General features: G+C 37.7%; 1 protein-coding gene across 6 annotated transcripts in view; it reads right to left on the reverse strand.

Moving 5' to 3' along the window:
- GOLGB1 (golgin B1) overlaps positions 1-21,250 on the reverse strand; it is a 115,891-nt gene that overhangs the window by 50,545 nt on the left and 44,096 nt on the right. For all 6 annotated transcript variants that reach the window (XM_080654148.1, XM_080654149.1, XM_080654152.1 and 3 more), the window contains 4 exons: positions 19,758-20,160; positions 18,747-18,862; positions 10,626-10,740; positions 1,752-1,825 (listed from right to left, as the gene is read on the reverse strand). In XM_080654148.1, coding sequence (XP_080510274.1) covers positions 1,752-1,825; positions 10,626-10,740; positions 18,747-18,862; positions 19,758-20,160 — 708 coding nt within the window. The remainder of the gene's footprint in view (positions 1-1,751; positions 1,826-10,625; positions 10,741-18,746; positions 18,863-19,757; positions 20,161-21,250) is intronic.

Here is a 21,250-nt window from a genome sequence, read left to right on the forward strand (position 1 = left end):
TTCCTATTTTTCCATCCATATATACATTAAAGATCTGATATGGTCAAGGCATCACGCCTGCCAAAAAACTTTAATAAAACAAACTCCTTTTTTGTTCTCTCTCTTACCCTAAGTATTCTTATTTCCTCTTTTCGATCTATCTGTCATGTTATCTGCTGCTCCCTATATCTACAGTTTAATTAACTTTTTGGCTCCAGCAAAAAATCAGTGTCATCCCATATGGAGAGGGCAGAGAACCAGAGAATTTAACTGTTTCTAGCCACTCTCACTTTTTCTCATAATACTAGTCTGCCTCTTTCACCCAAGCTTACACTTTCCTACTCATCCTCTCTTATCCCAAGGGATTATCTTATTCACCCTTTCTTTTGCAATTTCTGTGTGCCATTTTATCTTTCTTTTCTGTTGTTCCCTATTTGTTCTCCATTCGGGTTGTTTTGTTTTTCTTTTTCTTCTTAACAGATTCCCATCTTTCTTATCTGTTCTTTTTTGAGCTAAATTATCTTGTTCTCACTACCACTACTAAACATCTTAAAACATTAAGCATACCCTGGCCAAACAAAATCTATTTTTACTCTGTCAGTATTCATATAATGCTACAATTTTCAAAATTTAATTCCTTTTGACAGTTTTGTGAACAGAGCACCACTGGTCCCATGAAAAGGCATTGACTATAATTGTGGTGGTTAATTTTATTGCCATCTTGGCTAGGTCACACTTGGTCAAATATTACTCTAGATGTTTCTGTGAAGGTATTTTTGGGTGAGATTAACATTTAAATCAGTAGACTTTGATTAAAGCATACTATCCTCTATAATGTGGGTGGGTCTCACCCAATCTGTTAAAGGCCTTAAAACCCACCCCCTCAAAAAAAAAAAAAAAGTTTGTTCTCCTCCAAGGTGGGAATTCTGTCAGCAGATTGCCTTTGGATTTGAACTGCAACTTTTCTCTGGGTCTCCAGCCTGCTGTCCTAACCTGTATATTCTGAATTTTCCATCCTCCACAACTGCATGCGTTAATTCCTTAAAATAAATCTCTCTCTCTCTCTCTCTCTCTCTCTCTCTCTCTCTCTCTATATATATATATATATATATATATATATATATATATACACACATACACACATATATATACACTTCCTATTAGTTCTATTTCTCTGGAGAACTCTAATACAATAAGCAAGCAGACACTTCTGTTAAGAAGTTACATTATTTCTCAAGGCCTTTTACGACTCTATCATTGACTTATTGATTGGAAAAACATAGCTAATGAAACACCTGCTAACAATAAACTTATATCAACAGAATATTAAGGAATCACACATTTATTATAGTAATTTTCAGATTATAAAAAGCAACATCATCCAAAAATACCTTTTTAATATAATCCTAAGTGAAACTGTGCCGACTGATTGGGGTGTGGGGGGGGAGCGGGATGAACTAGAGAGTTTATCTGAGCACTTACTGAGAAACTGTTTTGAGATGGGCAAAGAAGTTGAGATAAATGATAACCCATTATGAGAAATGGGTTATCAAATCTGTTTTTATTTGTTCAGAACAAATTAAAAAATCCAAATATTCACAAACAAATGAGAGTATATGGGAAATAATAACCACTGAATTTCTTAAACAGATCTAACTTTCTAGGTAATGTAATGCTCTGTCAACACTAGAAAATTGCAGAAATGTTTAGGTTTAAAACTAATCCTTTTGATCTAGTTCACATTCTGGTTATTTTAAGAATGCATCACTTACCTCACTGACTTCTCTATCTGCCTCTCCAGTTCTATTCTGAGCATCCAGGAGAGTAATCAGAGAAGATAGTTTTTCTGAAAGTCACAAAATAAATATCCTTAGAAGATATAGGTAAAGTGTTTAGAAACCCAGAGGCATGATTTTATGTGTGAGGCTATGTGAGATGCATGAAATAAACAAGAGGAAAGAAACAGATAAAAGTAGTTTGGGAGAGAAAAGGCTTACTAAAAAGAAATGGCAAGAAAAGAGCAGGTATAAGATAGAAATGGCAAGAAAATAGCAGCTATTATCATCTACTACTAGGTGAAATATAATAAACTAGAGGCCTAATGCACGAAATTCATGCAAGGGGCTCGGCCCTCACCGCTGTGGTGGCTGCCTCTGCCTCGGCCCCCACGGCTTAGTCCAGAAGGTCGTCCAGTCTAATTAGCATATTATGCTTTTATTATTATAGAAAGTGGAGGCTTTAAAGTAAAAGGACATTCGGACATGTGACAAGACGCAGCAATTTCTGTAAAATAAGTTGGGACTTCTAGGGCAATAAATTTGCCTTAATTTCTCCATAACCCTACTGTATTCATAAACATCTTGTATTAATATAGCACTTATAATGTCCTCAATGTTCTTTTACATGTGTTCATAAAGACATCAAATTTTAGCACTAGAAGGGAGCTGTCCAAATCTCTTCAATGACCGTATGAGGAAACAAAGAAATGTCATGACCTATATACAGCAGGTTCATAGAGAGCTGAAATCAGAATCCAGTCTTCTGAGTTCTATCCCATGTTCTATTACAGGCATCCTCAAACTACGGCCCGCAGGCCACATGCGGCCCGCCAAGGACATTTATCCAGCCCGCCGGGTGCCGCTGCCTGTCCTGCTTAGCAGCCGACTTGTCCCGGGCCCGCAGTGCGCATAGGAATTTGTTCATAGTTTTTTTTTTTAAACTATAGTCCGGCCCTCCAACGGTCTGAGGGACAGTGAACTGGCCCCCTGTTTAAAAAGTTTGAGGAGCCCTGTTCTATTATAATGCAACTAGAGGCCTGGTGCACAAATTCGTGCACAGGTGGGGTCCTATATATATATATATCTATATATATATATATATATATATAGAGAGAGAGAGAGAGAGAGAGAGAGAGATTTATCACTCTCTGAAATGTTCTTATTTACATACATACTTATGGCCTGTCTTCCCTTCTAATATGTTCAGAGCATCCCTAGCAACTAGATTAGTGCCTGACACATAAAAATTTGCTGAATGAATGAACATTCATGAAACAAATAAATTTAAGTCATACAATATATTCAGACACTTCACAAGATTATTTGAGAAGAGTGCAAAGGGTGAGATGAGCGGAACATGATGCATAAAGCAAAAGTAACCTATAAGACCAGATGGGAAAACTAATACAAAAAATCCTTTTTTTTTTCTTTTTTGTATTAGTGGTCTCTGCAGGAAAGAGCAAGGAGAATAGAATGCATGTAACACCTCTAAATCATAATGAGCTGCATGACAATGATAGGTATTGTTTGTAAAACTGCAAAATAAGCATCATGGATAGGATGAATAAAGTGCTTTGAGTGGGTTGAACAATGAGCTGAATTTGTGGTGGGAACAATAGTGGGAATCCTATATAAGAAAACCCTAATATGCAAATTGACTGAACAGCAGAAGGACTGGTTGCTATGATGCACACTGACCACCAGAGGGCAGACGCTCAACACTGGAACTGTCCCCTGGTGGTCAGTGCGCTCCCAAGGGGAGCGCCACTCAGCCAGAAGTCTGGCTCACAGCTGGCAAGCACAACAGTGGTGGCGGGAACCTCTCCTGCCTCCATGGCAGTGCTAAGCACCCCTCAGGGGATGTCCAACTGCTGGCTTAGGCCCGCTTCCCGCAGACAGGTGGCAGGTGCACATCCCCCGAAGGGTCCCGGACTGCAAGAGGGTGAAGGCCGGGCTGAGGGGACTCCCCACCCCCATGCACAAATGTCGTGCACCAGGCCCTGAGTAGTCTAATAAAGGAATAACTCCCCGTTTAGAGCTAAGTGGAACTGTAACATGATTAAGGTGGAAATACTGGCTTTAGCATTTAAGAAATGAGACAAACTTTACTTGGTATTCATTTTCACTCAAGACATGGCATATTAGTTAATCCAGTATAAAACAGATCAGTAAAGCATTAATTAAATGCTACTAAAATAAGGAAGTCCTTGGGAAGCGGGTGATAAATGGGAGAAGGTATGTCTACATCCTTAATAACTATTCACACACATTCCCAAAGAATAAAATACTAAATTTAGTTCAATCCAACAAAACTTTATTCGGCAGCTACTAATTGACCGATACTATTCTAGTTGTTGATAAAAGGTAAAGCAAAGAACAACAAAAATGGCTCCTGTCCTGAAATAGCTTAACTTCATCTCTGAAGAGCAAATAGTGTAAAATATAAACATATTATTTTAATATAATGTTAAAGGAATGCAAGGATGTTACAAAAGCACAAAAATGCATTTAATCCAACTTTGGGGGATCAAAGTCGACTACCTGAAAAAGATAACACACTAGCTGAGGTCTTAAAGATAAGTATAGAGTTCTGCCCTAACCAGTTTGGATCAGTGGATAGAGCGTTGACCTGTGGACTCAAGGATCCCAGGTTCGATTCCAGTCAAGGGCATGTACCTTGGTTGCGGGCACATACCCAGTAGGGAGTGTGCAGGAGGCAGCTGATCAATGCTTCTCTCTCATCGATGTTTCTAACTCTCTACCCTTCTCCCTTCCTCTCTGTAAAAAATTAATAAAATATATTAAAAAAAAAAGTATAGGGTTCTCAGTTGAGTATAGGATGAATAAAACCCAAAATGGTTTCTACATTTGAACCTTTATTTATACTGATCTCTATTACCTCATCTCACAAATTTATTACCAGGCATTTCTGTGTGTTTTTTTTTCATTTTTCCTATTTAAAAATTCATCGTTTTATTAAAGTCCTATTTAGGCCATTCTCCCTCTAACAGTCCTTGAGTACTGCAAAATGAATATAATACAGACATCCTGCAGCATTTATAACCTATGCTGCAAAAAATAAGAGCAAACAGAGAACAGAAGATGGCTGCTGATGGGAAGGCAGACTGCAAGATAGTGTGTGAGTGAGAAAACAAAGGGAGAGTGTGTGGTCGCACGGGGAGTGTTTGTTGGTGAGTTGAGGGACAGCTATACTCCAGGAGACTGTGGGGGACTGCTGGACAGGGATCCCCTGACTGCACAGCCCCCACTGCTGCTGGGTTCCCTCCTGGAGCGACCGGCTCGGATACGGAGAAAGTGCGATCTTGAAGGAAAAGTGGATGTTATCGGACACCTGCAAAGCCTGGGGAATCTACAAATACGACACCCACCGAAGAGCTGTGAACCTGAGAACACCGGTCCCCAATTGGCGCAAGCACGTGGATTCAGAGGTGCTCTACACCACACCACGGAAAGGAGAGAGAGAACTACATAACCAGACAACCAGAGAAGAGAAACCATGGGGATGAAAAAGAAACAGCCTGCATACGAAAGAAAAGCAGGCATCACCAGAAAAGGAAGTAAACAAAATGGAGGCAAGCAACATTCCAGAGAAAGAATTCAGGGAAATGGTCATAAAGTGGCTGAAAAGAATGGAAGACAAATTCGACAATATGAGTAAGAACCAAGAGGAAATGAAGAACCAAGAAGAAATGAAAAATTACATCGCTGCTATAAAGAACTCAATAGAAAGCATCAAGAGTACACAAGGAGAAGCAGAGGACCGCATCAGTGAGCTAGAAGACAAGGTAGGAAAAAATACCCAAGTAGAGCAGCTTCTAGAAAAAAAAAAATTAAAAAGCAGGAGGAGAGCCTAAGGGAACTTTGGGACAACACGAAACAAAACAACATCCGCATAATAAGGGTGCCAGAAGGAGAGGAAACTGAGCAAGGAATAGAAAACCTGTTTGAAGAAATAATGACAGAAAACTTCCCTGATATAGGGAAGAAAAAACCCACACAAATCCAAGAAGCTCACAGAGTCACAAGCAAAATGAACCCCAAAAGACCAACGCCAAGGCACATTATAATTAAATTGGCAAACACCAATGACAAAGTAAGAATCCTAAAAGCGGCCAGAGACAGAAAGTTACCTACAAAGGAACTCCCATCAGACTAGCAACTGATTTCTCAACAGAAACTCATCAGGCCAGAAGGAAATGGAATGATATATACAAAGTCATGCAAAGGAATGGTCTGAATCCAAGAATACTGTACCCAGCAAGGCTATCAATCAAAATTGAAGGTGAAATCAGGAGCTTCACAGACAACAAAGGACTAAGGAAGTTTATTACCCCCAAACTAGCAATTCAAGAAATGCTAAAGGGTCTGAGGTTAAAAAAAAAAAAAAAAGAAATAGGAAGTGACGAAGGAACACAGGGGTAAAGAATAAAAATGGTGACAAATAAGTACCTATCAATAATAACTTTAATTGTAAATGGATTAAATGCCCCAATCAGAAGACATAGGGTAACGGATTGGATAAGAAAACAAGACCCATATATCTGCTGTCTACAAGAAACCCACCTCAGAAAAAAAAGACGCACACAGACTGAGGGTGAAGGGATGGGAAAAGGTATTTCAGGCGAATGGAAATGAATAAAAAGCTGGGTACCAATATTTATATCTGACAAATTAGACCTCAAAGTGAAGGACATAACAAGAGATAAGGAAGGCCACTTCATAATACTAAAGGGAGCAATCCAACAAGAAGAAATAACTCTGGTAAACATATACACACCCAATACAGGAGCACCCAAATACATAAAAAAAACTCCTGGAGGATATCAAGGGAGAGATTGACAGCAATACAATCATAGTAGGAGACTTTAACACCCCACTATCACCATTGGACAAATCCTCTAAACAAAATATCAGCAAAGAAACATCAATCCTAAATGACTCACTAGACCAGATGGAATTAATTGACATCTTCAGAACATTTCACCCCAAAGCCACAGAATATACATTCTTCTCAAGTGCACATGGGTCATTTTCAAAGATAGACCATATATTGGGTCACAGGCAAAGTCTCTTCAAATTCAAGAAGACAGAAATCATATCAAGCATCTTCTCAGACCACAGTGGCATAAAACTGGAAATCAACTACAATAAAAACAATCCAAAGAAATCAAACACATGGAGACTAAACAGCATGCTATTAAACAATGACTGGGTTACCAGAAAGATAAAGGAAGAAATAAAAAAGCATCATGGCAACCAATGACAATGAAAACACAACAATCCAAAATCTATGGGACACAGCGAAAGCAATCTTGAGAGGGAAGTTCATAGCTCTACAAGCCTACTGCAAAAAAAATAAATAAATAAAAAGAAACAATGGTAATAAATTACCAAACTCTACAACTCAAAGAGTTAGAAAGAGGGCAACAAGAAAAGCCCAGTGTAAGCAGAAGGAAGGAAATAAGAAAGATCAGAGTGGAGATAAACGACATAGAGGCCAAAAAAAAAAAAAAAATTGCAAAAGATCAACAAAACCAAGAGCTGGTTCTTTGAAAGGATAAACAAGATTGATGAACCTCTAGCCAGGCTCACCAAGAAGCAAAGAGAGAGGACCCAAATAAAGAAAATCAGAAATGAAAGAGGAGAAATAACAACAGACCCCAGAGAAATACAAAGAATTGTTAAAAAATACTATGAACAACTCTCTTCCAACAAACTGGACAACCTGGAGGAAATGGACATATTCCTAGAAAAATACAACCTTCCAAAACTCAATCAGAAAGAATCTAAACATTTCAAGAGGCCAACAACTATGGAAGAAATTGAAGCAGTCATCAAAAAGCTTCCAGCAAACAAAAGACCGGGGCCAGATGGCTTCACAGGGGAGTTGTACCAAACATTCAAGGAAGAACTAAAACCTATCCTCCTCAGACTATTCCAAAAAATTCAAGAGGAAGGAACACTCCCAACCTCCTTCTATGAAGCCAGCATCACACTAATACCAAAACCAGATAAAGACAACACAATGAAAGAGAATTACGGGCCAATATCCCTCACATATGTAGATGCCAAAATCCTCAACAAAATTCTAGCAAATCGGATCCAGCAGTACATCAGAAAGATCATACCCCATGACCAAGTAGGATTTATTCCAGGGATGCAAGGATGGTACAATATCTGCAAATCAATAAACGTGATACATCACATAAACAAATTGAGAGATAAAAATAACATAGTCATATCAATTGATGCAGAAAAAGCATTTGACAAAATCCAACACCCTTTCTTGATAAAAACTCTCAACAAGGTGGGAATAGAAGGATCATACCTCAACATAATAAAAGCCATATATGATAAACCAACAGCTAACATCATATTCAATGGGCAATAACTAAAACCATTTCCCCTAAGAACAGGAACAAGACAGGGATGCCCACTCACACCACTCCTGTACGACATAGTACTGTAAGTATTAACCATTGCTATCAGACAAGAAGAAGAAATAAAAGGCATCCAAATTGGAAAAGAAGAAGTAAAGCTGTCCTTATTTGCAGATGACATGATATTGTACATAAAAAAAAAAACGAAAGACTCCATCAAAAAACTCCATTTATTAAGTCTGTTAGTTTTTTGATGGAGTCTTTCGTTTTTTTATATGTACAATAAACAGACTTAATATATGAATTCGGCAATGTAGGATACAAAATTAACGCCAAGAAATCTATGGCATCTCTATACACCAATAGTGAACTTACAGAAAGAGAGACTAAAAAAGCAATCCCATTTACTATCGCACCAAAAAAATTAAGATACCTAGGAATAAACTTAACCAAGGAGGTGAAAGACCTATACGCAGAAAACTGCAGGACACTGAAAAAAGAGATAGAGGAAGACGTTAACAGATGGAAGAACGTACCATGTTCATGGATTGGGAGAATCAACATCATTAAAATGTCTATACTACCCAAAGCAATCTATAGATTCAATGCACTCCCCATTAAAATACCAACAGCATATTTCACAGACCTAGAAAGAACTCTCCAAAAATTCATCTGGAATAAAAAAAGACCCCAAATCGCTGCAGCAATCCTGAGAGAGAAGAACAAAGTAGGTGGGATCTCAATACCAGATTTCAAGCTGTATTACAAAGCCACTGTTCTCAAAACAGCCTAATACTGACACAAGAACAGACATATAGACCAATGGAATAGAATAGAGAATCCAAATATCGACCTAAACCACTATTCCCAATTAATATTTGACAAAGGAGGCATTAACATACAATGGAGTCAAGACAGTGTCTTCAATAAATGGTATTGGGAAAATTGGACAGATACATGCAAAAAAATGAAACTAGACCACCAACTTACACCATACACAAAAATAAACTCAAAATGGATCAAGGACTTAAACATAAGACAGGAAACCATAAAAATACTAGAGGAATCCACAGGCAGTGAAATCTCAGACATATGCCGAAGCAATTTCTTCACTGATACTGCTCCTAGGGCAATGGAAGCTAAAGAGAAAATAAACAAATGGGACTACATCAAAATAAAAAGCTTTTGCACAGCAAAAGAAACAATCAACAAAACAACAAGAAAGCCCACTGTATGGCAGAACATATTCGCTAATGTTATCACTGATAAAGGTTTAATCTCCAACATCTACAGGGAACTTATACAACTTAATAAAAGGAAGATAAATGATCCAATAAAAAAAATGGGCAACGGACCTAAATAGAATCTTTTCGAAAGAAGACAGAAGGAAGGCCAGGAGACATATGAAAACATGCTCAAAGTCACTAATCATCCGAGAGATGCAAATCAAAACAACAATGCGGTACCATCTTACACCTGTGAGAATGGCAACCATCAACAAATCAACAAACGACAAGTACTGGCGAGGATGCGGAGAAAAAGGAACCCTCGTGCACTGCTGGTGGGAATGCAGACTGGTGCAGCCGCTGTGGAGAACAGTACGGAGTTTCCTCAAAAAACTAAAAATGGAACTCCCATTTGACCCAGTGATCCCACTTCTAGGAATATATCCCAAGAAACTAGAAACACCAGTTAGAAAGCACATATGCACCCCTATGTTCATAGCAGCACAATTCACCACAGCTAAGATTTGGAAACAGCCCAAATGCTCATCAGCAGCTGAGTGGATTAGAAAACTATGGTACATCTACACAATGGAATACTACGCTGCTATAAAAAAGAAGGAATTCTTACCATTTGCAGCAGCATGGATGGACCTGGGGAGCATTATGTTAACTGAAATAAGCCAGGCAATGAAAGAAAAATACCAAACGATCTCACTCATTTATGGAAAATAAAGATTATAACCTGATGAACAAAAGGATAGATACAGAGGCAGTAAAGCACCAAACAGACTGTCAATTTACAGTGGGAAAGCAGAGGAGTGCTGGGGAGGGGGGGAAAGAGATCAACCAAAGGACTTGTATGCATGCATATAAGCACAACAAATGGACACAAGATACTTGGGGGGGTGGGATGAGGGCATGCGACAGTAGGGAGGGGAGGCTAGGGGAAGGTCAATGGGGAAAAAAAGGAGATATATGTACTATTACATGTAATACTTTAAACAATAAAAAAATTATAAAAAAAGGAAATCGTAAAAAAGAAGTTATAGTAAACATTGGCTTTGTGTTTAAATTATTTAAATGTATGTTAATCCTATCTTCAATAACCACCTGCTCAGATATCTAAGTAAGATCTTTATTATCGAATAATCAGAGAATCTATATATTATATACATATCATGGTAAAAGTAGAAGCACTTGTGGGTTAAGAAGATAGAATTATGGTTTTCATTTATACATACCATTCTCAGCTTTCAGTTCCTCCAGTTCTATGGAACTAAGGAGCAAGGCTCCCTTTTCCTTCTCTAGTTCTGCCACTCTCTTCTGCAAAAAGGCAATATTCTCCTCAGTGATCACCTAAATTGTAGAAAAACAACAAATTTATCTCCAGTGAAAAACTCTCATACTAGTGCCAGATAGCCTCAAGCATTTTTGTCTTCTAAAAGTTCTTCAGCCATGAAAACATGTTAAAAGTAGCATTACTGCCCAGACGGCATGGCTCAGTGGTTGAACATAAAGCTATGAACTTACTAGAAGGTCATGGTTCGATTCCCTGTCACAGCACATGCCCGGATTGTGGGCTCAATCCCCAGTAGAGGGCATGTAGGAGGCAGCCGATCAATGATTCTCTCTCATCATTGATGTTTCTATCTCTCTCTTCCTCTCCCTTCCTCTCTGAAATCAATAAAAAAAAAAAAAATACATTTAAAAAAAAGAGCATCTACTTATTGCTTAAGTAATTATTAAAGAATATTTTTTCTAGGGAGAAAAATATTTCACACAAGCTTCTAGTTCATTGGTTTTTGAATGTAAAACTGAAGCCTGGATTACAAAGACAGAAATCCCAAGTCTATTGCATAGAAAAGAACATTTTCAGGCCCACAAATACATAACATCACAAAATTAGACTAATGCCACCTGATAACAAGGTCACTCTCCAGGAGACTGAACATAAAGAGAAGCTCTCAAGGAAGAACATCGGCAAAGTAATATGTACCCCTTAGGAAAGGAAGAAGAGCCACAATTGTTTTTCGCTAGTGTTTCATTTATGCATATGCATTGTTTGCTTTTTCTAATGACAGACAAATATCAAATTATGCCACACCTTTAGTTTTATGTCTTTTTATATATTTTTCTTCTCCAAGGGGATTATTCTATATATTGTTCAGAAAATTGTAGAATTTTTGAGCCTTGAGTGTCTTTATAGCTCACTTAGCCCTAAACCTTCATTTCATGCTTAAAGAAATGACAAGAGATGAGTGTAAGGATTTTATGGCTTTTATCCTGAGGGAAGTTCCCAATTTGCTTTATATAGGGCAGGTGAAACACAGAAAAGCCATAGGTGTTTCTGGCTTGAGGAATGAGGCAACAGACTTTGGGACAAATTTATGGGAGCCCTAAATTCTATATATCAAGTATGAACAATGACCTGCGCATTTGCAGGGCTGACTTGAAACAGCTAAGACAAAAATAATACAATCAAGTTTTGAGTGGCTGCCTACCATAGGCCAGAGTTTGTGGTTTGAGTCCAAATTACTGGCTGATAAAAAGTAATCAAAACTCCTCAGATTTTAGAAATAACAGGAGAGTCTTGTGAAAAAAGCACTCATAATATTCAATACAAAATCACTTATCAAACAAAGAAATGGGAAATGTGACCAATTCTCAGAACAAGCAAACAAATATAATCAACAGAGACCAAGTACAAAATGATACAGATTTTGGAATTAGCAGACAATGATTTTTAAAGATCTATGATTATAAGTATCTCAGGACATAAAGAAAGATATCATTATAATGAATGAAAAAATCAGAAGTCTTAGTAAAGATTTCCATAGAAAGACAAAGGGCAAAATGGGCACGAAAATTATTGGAAAAAATAATGGCCAAAATGTCCCCAAACATAAATTTATACATGTAAGAAACTTAATAAAAGCTGGGGAATAAAATTACAAAGAAAACCATGACTAAGTACATGAAACAAGGATAGAAAGAAAAGTCCTTTTTTAAAAAAATACATATTTTATTGATTTTTTTACAGAGAGGAAGGGAGAAGGATAGAGAGTTAGAAACATCGATGAGAAAGAAACATCAATCAGCTGTGCCCGCAACCAAGGTACATGCCCTTGACTGGAATTGAACCTAGGATCCCTTCAGTTCACAGGCCAACGCTCTATCCATTCAGCGAAACCGGTTAGGGCAGAAAGAAAAGTCTTAATGTTGAAATTATGATCTGGGATTTCTAACTTTTGTTAATATAATACATACAGCACCTATAGCATAAAGAATAGCACAAGGGGATAAGGACACATGTAATATCTTAATCAATAAAGAAAAAAAATAGCACAAGGGTTTATGATTATAAGATTTCTACATTTTTTTTAAAATATATTTTATTGATATTTTACAGAGAGGAAGGGAGAGGGATAGAGAGTTAGAAACATCGATGAAAGAGAAACATCGATCAGCTGCCTCCTGCACACCTCCTACTGGGGATGTGCCCGCAACCAAGGTACGTGCCCTTGACCGGAATCGAACCTGGGACCTTTCAGTCCGCAGGCTGACGCTCTATCCATTGAGCCAAACCGGTTTCGGCTAAGATTTCTACATTTTAAGGGGAGTGGAACAGTATTAACTCTAAGAAGACTGAATGGTTAAGGATGTATATTGTTAAAAAGATGCATCACATTAACAGTAATCAAAGGAAAAATAGAGTAGCTAAATTAATATCAGACAAAAGTACATCTCATAGCAAAGAATGTCACCAGAGATAAAGAAGGTAATTTCATAACGATAAATGGGTCACAATAAAAAAGACATAAAAATAATAGATACAGAGAACAAATAGATGGAGGGGAGCTTGGGGAGCTGGGTGGAAAATATGAAGAGATTAAGAAGTACAAATTGGCAGTTACAATATAGTCACAGAGATATAAAGTACAGCATAGGGAATATAGTTAATAATACTGTAATAACTATGTATGGTGCCAGGTAAGTGCTAGACTTAAAGGGTAGGGGGAGGGTTGTGCATGGGGAGATTGTTGTCAGTTCGCAACTTATACAAATGTCTAACCACTATGCTGCACATCTGAAACCAAGAAAACATTGAATGTCAACTGTAATTAAAACACACACACACACACACACACACACACACACAGACATAAAAATCCTAAATGTTTATATCCCTAATAACACAGATTGAAAATACATAATACAAAACTGATAGAACTATAAAGGAGACATAGATAAATCCACAACTATAGTCTGAGATTTCAATAATCATCTTAATAATTGAGAGAACAAGTAGGCAAAAAAGCAACAAGGATATAGTACACTTGAACAACACTATCAACCAACATGACTGAGATTTATAGAACACTCAGCCAACAAGCCTATACATTATTTTCAAGTATACCTGGGACATTTAAAATAGACAATATTCAGGACCATGAGACAAGTCTCAAACAATTCTAAAAGATTCAAGTCATATAAAATAGGTACTCTGGAATTAAATTAAAAATCAGAAAGACCTCTAAACATATCACCTACAAATATTTGAAAACTTAATAACCCAGAGGGCAAAAAAGAAATAAAAAGGTATATTTGTATTGCAAACTGAGTGAAAATAAATTTGAGGGATGCTGCTAAAGCAGAGTTCAGGGGGACACTGATAGTACAAAATGCTATCTATATTAATAAAAGGGTAATATGCTAATTAGACTGGACATCTTCTGGGCATCCTTCCGGACAAAGCCACGGTGGCGGGGGCCGAGAGAGAGGCGGTTAGGGGAGAGCAGTTAGGGGGCAATCAGGCCAGCAGGGGAGAGCAGTTAGGGGCGATCAGGCCGGCTGGGGAGCAGTTAGGGGGCGATCAGGCCGGTAGGGGAGCAGTTGGGGGTGATCAGGCTGGCAGGGGAACAGTCAGGGGTCATCAGGCTGGCAGGCAGAGGAGGTTAGGGGGTCATCAGGCCAGCAGGCAGAGGTGGTTAGGGGCGATCAGGCAATCAGGCAGGCAGGCAAGCGGTTAGGAGCCAGCAGTCCTGGACTGCAAGAGGGTACAGGCTGGGCTGAGGGACCCCCCCTCCCCGTGCACGAATTTTGTGCACTGGGCCTCTAGTCCTATATAATAAAAGCCTAATATGCTAAGTGTCTAGTCGGCCGTTTAACCAATCAAAGCGTAATATGCTAATGATATGCTAAGGTTGCTCAACTGCTCGCTATGACGTGTACTAACCACCAGGGGGAAGATGCTCCAACCGGTAGGTGAGCTTGCTGCTGGGGTCCGGCCAATTGGGACTGAGCGAGATGGGCTGGACATACCCTGGAGCCCTCCCGCGGTCCCTCCCTGGCTGGCCAACCTCCCACGTCCCTCCCCAGCCCTGATCGTGCAACAGTGGGGTCCCTTGGCCTGGCCTGCACCCTCTCGCAATCTGGGACCCCTCAGGGGATGTCAAGAGAGCTGGTTTTGTCCTGATCCTGCAGGCCAGGCCAAGGGACCCCATTGGTGCATGAATTCAGGCACCAGGCCTCTAGTATTAGAAATAAGAAAGGCCTCAAACTAATGGTCTCAGATAACACCTTAAGAAGCTAAGAAGAAAACAAATCCAAAGTAAACAGAAGAAGGAAATAACAAAGATCAAAGTATAAACCAATAAAATAAAAATAGAAAAAACAGAGAATCAATAAAGCCAAAGCTGTTTTTTAGATCAGTAAAGTAGTTAAACCTCTGAGCAGTCTAACCTGTAATAAGAAAGAAAACACAAATTACCAATATCAAGAATGGGAGAGCCGACATCACTACAGATTCTACTGACATCAAAAGGATAATTAGGAACTATCTGAATAACTTTATGCCTAATAAATGAGATTTTAGATAAAATGAACAATTTTTCTACAAGATATAGAACAAATATAATTTGTACAGAAATATGCTCCTGCAAAGAAAACTTCAGGACTAGTTGGTTTCACTGGTGAATTTTCACCAAAAATTTAAGAAAGAAATAATACTAACTATTCACAAAACTTTAAAAAAAACGAAAGAGAAAGGACAACTTCCCAATTCATTCCAAAAGGCCAGCATTACTCATTCAGCAACACCAGAAAAAGATATTAAGAAAACTATAGGCAAACTAATATTCCTTATGTCCTAAGAAACCAAAAACACCAATCAGAAAGAATGTATGCATCCCTATGTTCATAGCAGCATAATGTGCAATAGCTAAGATCTGGAAACAGCCCAATTGCCCATCACTAGACGAGTGGATAAAAAAGCTGTGGTACAGCCCTGGTTGGTTTGGCTCAGTGGATGGAGCATGGGCCTGCGGAATGACGAGTCCTGGGTTCAATTCTGGTCAAGGGCATGTGCCTGGGTTGCGGGCTGATCCCAAGTGGGGGGTGTGCAGGAGGCAATCAATCAATGATTCTCTCTCACCATTGATGTTTCTCTCTCTCCCTCTCTGAAATCAATAAAAATATATTTTAAAAAAAGTAGCTGTGGTACATTTATACCATGGAATACTATGCAGCAGAATCTCTTATCCTTTGAGACAGCATGGAGGGACCTGGAGAGTATTATGCTAAGTGAAATAAGTCAGTCAGAGAAAGACAAGTATCACATGATCTCACTCATATGTGGAATCTTATTAACAAAATAAACTGATGAACAGAGTGGATCCAGAGACATGGAAGCATGGAACAGAGTGTGGAATCTCAGAGGGAAGGTGTGGGGTGGGGTAATCATCCAAAGAACTTGTATGCATATATGCATAGCCCATGGACACGGACACTAGGGTAGTGAAGAGCTGGGGCGGGGGATAGGGAAGGGCTGGAGGGATTCTATGGGGGGGGGGGAAAGAGGAGTACTTTCAACAAGATTAAAGAAAAAAAACACACAACAAAACCCTAATATTCCTCATGAACATAAATGCAAAATTTTAAAACAAAGTTTTAGTAAATTGAATCCAACAAAATAGAAGGATAATGTATTATTACAAAGTGAAGTTTATCTTGCAACTCTCACTCACTGCTGGTGGGAATGTAAAATGGTACAACCACTTTGGAAAACAGTCTGACAGTGTCTTAAAACCTTCCAAATATTTCCCATTGATCTAGGCATTCCACTTCTAGTTATTTACCAAGAATAAAGCAAGCATAGGTTCAAACAAAGATTTACAAAAGAACATACACAGAAGCTTTATTCATAATTGTCAAAAGCTGTCAACCATCCAAATTTGTCCAACAATAAATGGATAAATTGTGGTATGTATGTATAATATCCTCAATTATACAAAGGAATGAATTATTGCTACACACATAATAGGATGAGTCTCAAAATAAGTATGCTGAACGCCCTGACTGGTTTGGCTCAGTGGATAGAGCGTCAGCCTGCGGACTCAAGAGTCCCAGGTTCGATTCCAGTCAAGGGCATGTACCTTGGTTGCAGGCATATCCCCAGTAGGGGGTGTGCAGGAGGCAGCTGATCAATGTTTCTCTCTCATCGATATTTCTAACTCTCTCTCCCTCTCCCTTTCTCTCTGTAAAAAATCAATAAAATATATTTTTTAAAAAAATAAGTATGCTGAACAAAAGGAACCAGAAAAAAGTAAAAAGAATATACAATTTATGTAAAATCCTAAAAAACACAAACTAAGCTATATGACAGAAAGAAGATCAGAGGTTGCCTGGGTAGGGAGAGATGTGAAGAAGAAATTAACAGGGGGACCTGGTAATGAGTATGTTCATGCTGTTTATAGTGGTGATGGTTTAATGCATATGCCAAAATTTATCAAATTGTATACTTTAAAAGTGTGCATATTACTGTATGTAAATTACACCTCTATTCAAGCTGTTTAAAAGGAAAATCAATAGATAAATGAAAATAAAATGCAAAAAACATCAAATTATCAAGGAAATTATAGTCCAATCATGCAAAAGGAAAATACAGTATATTCATAAAATGGAATACTTTTCAGCAATATAAAAGAATAAATTATAACAAATGGAACAATATGGATGAATCTCAAAATATGCTAAGTGAAAGAAAGAAGCTTTACACAAAAAAGCACATATATATGGTTACATTAATATGATGTTGTAAAACAGGCATAATCATTCTATATGAAAAACTGAACACTCATTGTCTCTGGAGAGGAAGGGTAGGATTGACTGCAAAATGATATGAGTTGAAACCTATTTAATTTTATTAACCAATGTAACCCCAATTAAAAAAAAAAGGGTATGAGGATACTATCGTAATAATATATCTTGTTAAGGATTTGGATAACACATGTTATGCATTTACCAAAACTCAATGAATGGTATACTTAATATTTTTACATTTCATGTTTTATAAATCCTCAAAAGAACTATAAACAAATATTAAAATCTAGTCAATGATATGCATGCTGAGATATTTAGAGAAAAGTATACAGAACTTACCATAAAATGTGTAAAAAAATAAGATGAATCACTGGATTGATAAATGGAAATTTGGTAAAGCAAATACAGTAAGATGTTAGTGACAGAATCTTGATGTTGGGTATACTCATGTCCTTTCAATTTTTTTGAATTGTTTAAAATGTCTTAACAAAACATTGGAGGAAAAAGTTGAGAATAAAAGAATAGAAGAGATTGAAAAGCCTAGATGCTAGAAACCAGGAAGCAAAAGTTTTAAGCAGTGCACAGTACTGCCCAGGGAACATGGGAATCTGCTAGACAATATGTCTGTCAGTTTGGAAAGATATATTCTTATCTTTATACATGGAGATGAATGAATCCAAGTATCCTAGTTTGACACTAGCTAATTAAGATCATCAAGCTAACTCCCTTTGTTCTAATATTCATGCTCAATTAGCAGCCTTCTTGTGATTATAAGCTAATTTCCCACAAAAAATTTTTATAGAAGGTAGAAAGAAAATACTGGCCAATCAACAGCCACTTGGTAATTAAATGTTTTACTGTTAATTAATGAGAACATTATGATTTCTATAATACACTAATAAATTTGGTTAGGCTAAAATGCATGCATTAAACCTGATCAAATCTCAACCTACCAAAAATGAAATTGCCTTCTCAACTGAGAAAACTGATTATAGATTAAAAAAGAAATGATTACTCTCCAATAGAGACTTTTAAGATCTTAGAATCAGAAGGGCTCCTGAGATCATGGTGCTTGTTATCTACTTTTTTCTCATTATTTGTTGCTGAGACACTAAATTAATGTCTTTCCTGATTCCTTCCAAAAAAGCATTTTATCAGGCCTAAAGGACAGAAGGTTTATTATACTGCCTTCTGGAATAAATTCTCATTAGAACACCCAACCACAAATAGACCATATTCATAAAAAATGTACATTTAATTACCTGTGCACCTTCATTATAAATATCTGGGAAAGAAGTCTGAGTTGCCGTTTCATCATTCTGCAAAGTTGGTTTATTTAGAAATTGGCTAATTTCCTTGGATTTTTGCTCGAGTTGATCTAAGGAAAAGAAAATAAATAGAAATAATCTCTGCCTCAAGTCTGAAACTTAGTGAGTTATTATTTTCTAGGGATACATTATATGCTGTTTAGTTTTCTTAATTACAATTATGCCACCAATGACAACATTTTTTTAAACTGTTTAAATGATCTCAAGGACCAAAAGGCATCCCCAGTAAGGCCCTTGCTTCAAAGGTAAAATAAAACAGGCCTACATGGCATTTTTTGTTTTATTTCTTTACTCTTCACTGAAGTGTTATAAAGCCCATGGAGATTTTATAGCAGTTTTAAACATGAACGTGGTTCACTTAAGAGGGCAGTGTGCTTGTAACACACCGTTCCCATGTTATGCGCCTCAAGGCTTTTTAGTTAATGTTCAGTTCTTCAATACAGACCTTCAACTTAATTCTTTTCTTTACGAATGTGCCAATCTATTAGAATTAAACTAAATTGGAGGCGTCTCTTATTATAACAACATTTTTTTCAAAAAATGTTTTCTTAAACCTTCATAAAGGATAAAAGTTTTCTTTAAAAAGAAATTTTCAATTATAAGAAAAGCATTCAGATCCATGTCCCCTTATCTATGCACCTAGATCTGGCCTAAGTTATCCACAAATTAATTCAAATCCTACTCAATTCAGTCACTGAATCCTTCAGACCCCAGTCATATTTCACATAGCATTTCTTTAAATATCTGACATATCATTATCAGTAGTTTTTAGTACTGTAATGATAATTATAGTATTAAGCAAGATTATAATTTTCCTCAGAGACAGGAGAAAATTATTCTACTGATTCAATTGGTTTGAGTAAATGATGCCATTAACCCTAAAATTCTGAAGTAGGAGCACTCAAGTTCTGGACAAGTGAGCTTCAAAAGCAATCAAACACTGACCTTCCAGCTGCTGAATGGCCTGGGCTGAATGAAGTGCCTGCTCACTCTTCTCTTGGAGAAGCTTTGAATTTTCATCCTTTAGAGCATCACAGGCAGAGTGTAGTTCTTGCTCAATCTTCTGAAGACTCAAAATGTGAGAGGTCTTCTCTTCCATTTCTGTTTTGTGCTTCTGCTCCAAAGCACTGTACCGGGACTGAAGTTCAGCCTGCGCTTGACCTGCTTGCTCAAGCTGTTCCAGTAGATGACGCATTTCTTCCTGCAGGTTATGAAAGGATAATTTTCTCTCTGCCACTTCAAGGTCCATCTTTTCCATCAGAATCTTGGACTCCTGTCTTTCTGTTTCCACAGTGTTTCTTAAAGTATTATGCTCAGCTTCTATCTGCTGTAACTGCTGAGAGAGAACCTAAGAAAAAAAGACAAAGTCTCCTGAACCATAAATTCATTCTTTCATCTCAATAAGCAAAGGGAAGTGCCTCTTCTAGGTGAAGCATGGGCTAGACACTCAGCACCAAACCTACAACTGTGTAAGACCCTCAATGTTTGCTTCTTGATACTTTTGACAGTTTGTATTTATTTGTGCCATTAACTGTATATATTTATTTGAGTCATTATCTTTTAATTTCTGTCTCTCCCAATACAAAATAAAATCAATAAGAGAAAGAGACTGTATCTGTTTTATCAACATTGCTCTCTAGCACATAGCACAGTATATGGTATTTTGAGTACATGGTACTCAAAAAAACAATGAATAAATGAATGAGCCAAAACCGGTTTGGCTCAGTGGATAGAGCGTCGGCCTGCGGACTGAAGGGTCCCGGGTTCGATTCCGGTCAAGGGCATGTACCTTGGTTGCGGGCACATCCCCAGTGGGAGGTGTGCAGGAGGCAGCTGATCGATGTTTCTCTCTCATCGATGTTTCTAACTCTCTATCCCTCTCTCTTCCTCTCTGTAAAATATCAATAAAATATATTTTAAAAAAAAATGAATGAATGAATGAATGAATGAATCCAGTCCCAGCCTTCAAGGAACTCAGAGTTCAGTGGGAGAGTCACACTTAGATCATTATAATGCAAAATTATAGACACCACGAAAGAGATACTTAAAAGGTATTAAAAGGAGCAGAGAAGGAGGGAAATTTACCAAAAGTCACATATATGCAATCATCTATAGAGTACCAATCTAGTAAGTGACATAACTGGGATTTGAACCTGATTATCTGATGACAGCCAGAGAGGGGCCTCAGTGTCAGGGTATGGCTTTTGTTAGGATTGGAGATAAGGGAACATGTTTCTATGCAAGAAAGTCCTTCTTAAAAAGAGTTGAAAATTAAGAAAAAAGGAGATGCCTGACTTTCTCCAGCAGCGTCTGCACTCAGGTGAACAAGCAGAGAATGTGAACTGTGACACCAATTCTACATTACAATGTGGCTTTTTAAATGTGATAGGGCAGAGACACAAGGAATCCAAGGGCTGGTAGAAGAATAGCCAAAATAG

Source organism: Plecotus auritus, assembly GCF_963455305.1.
Source record: "Plecotus auritus genome assembly, chromosome: 2".
Classification (NCBI taxonomy): Eukaryota; Metazoa; Chordata; class Mammalia; order Chiroptera; family Vespertilionidae; genus Plecotus; species Plecotus auritus.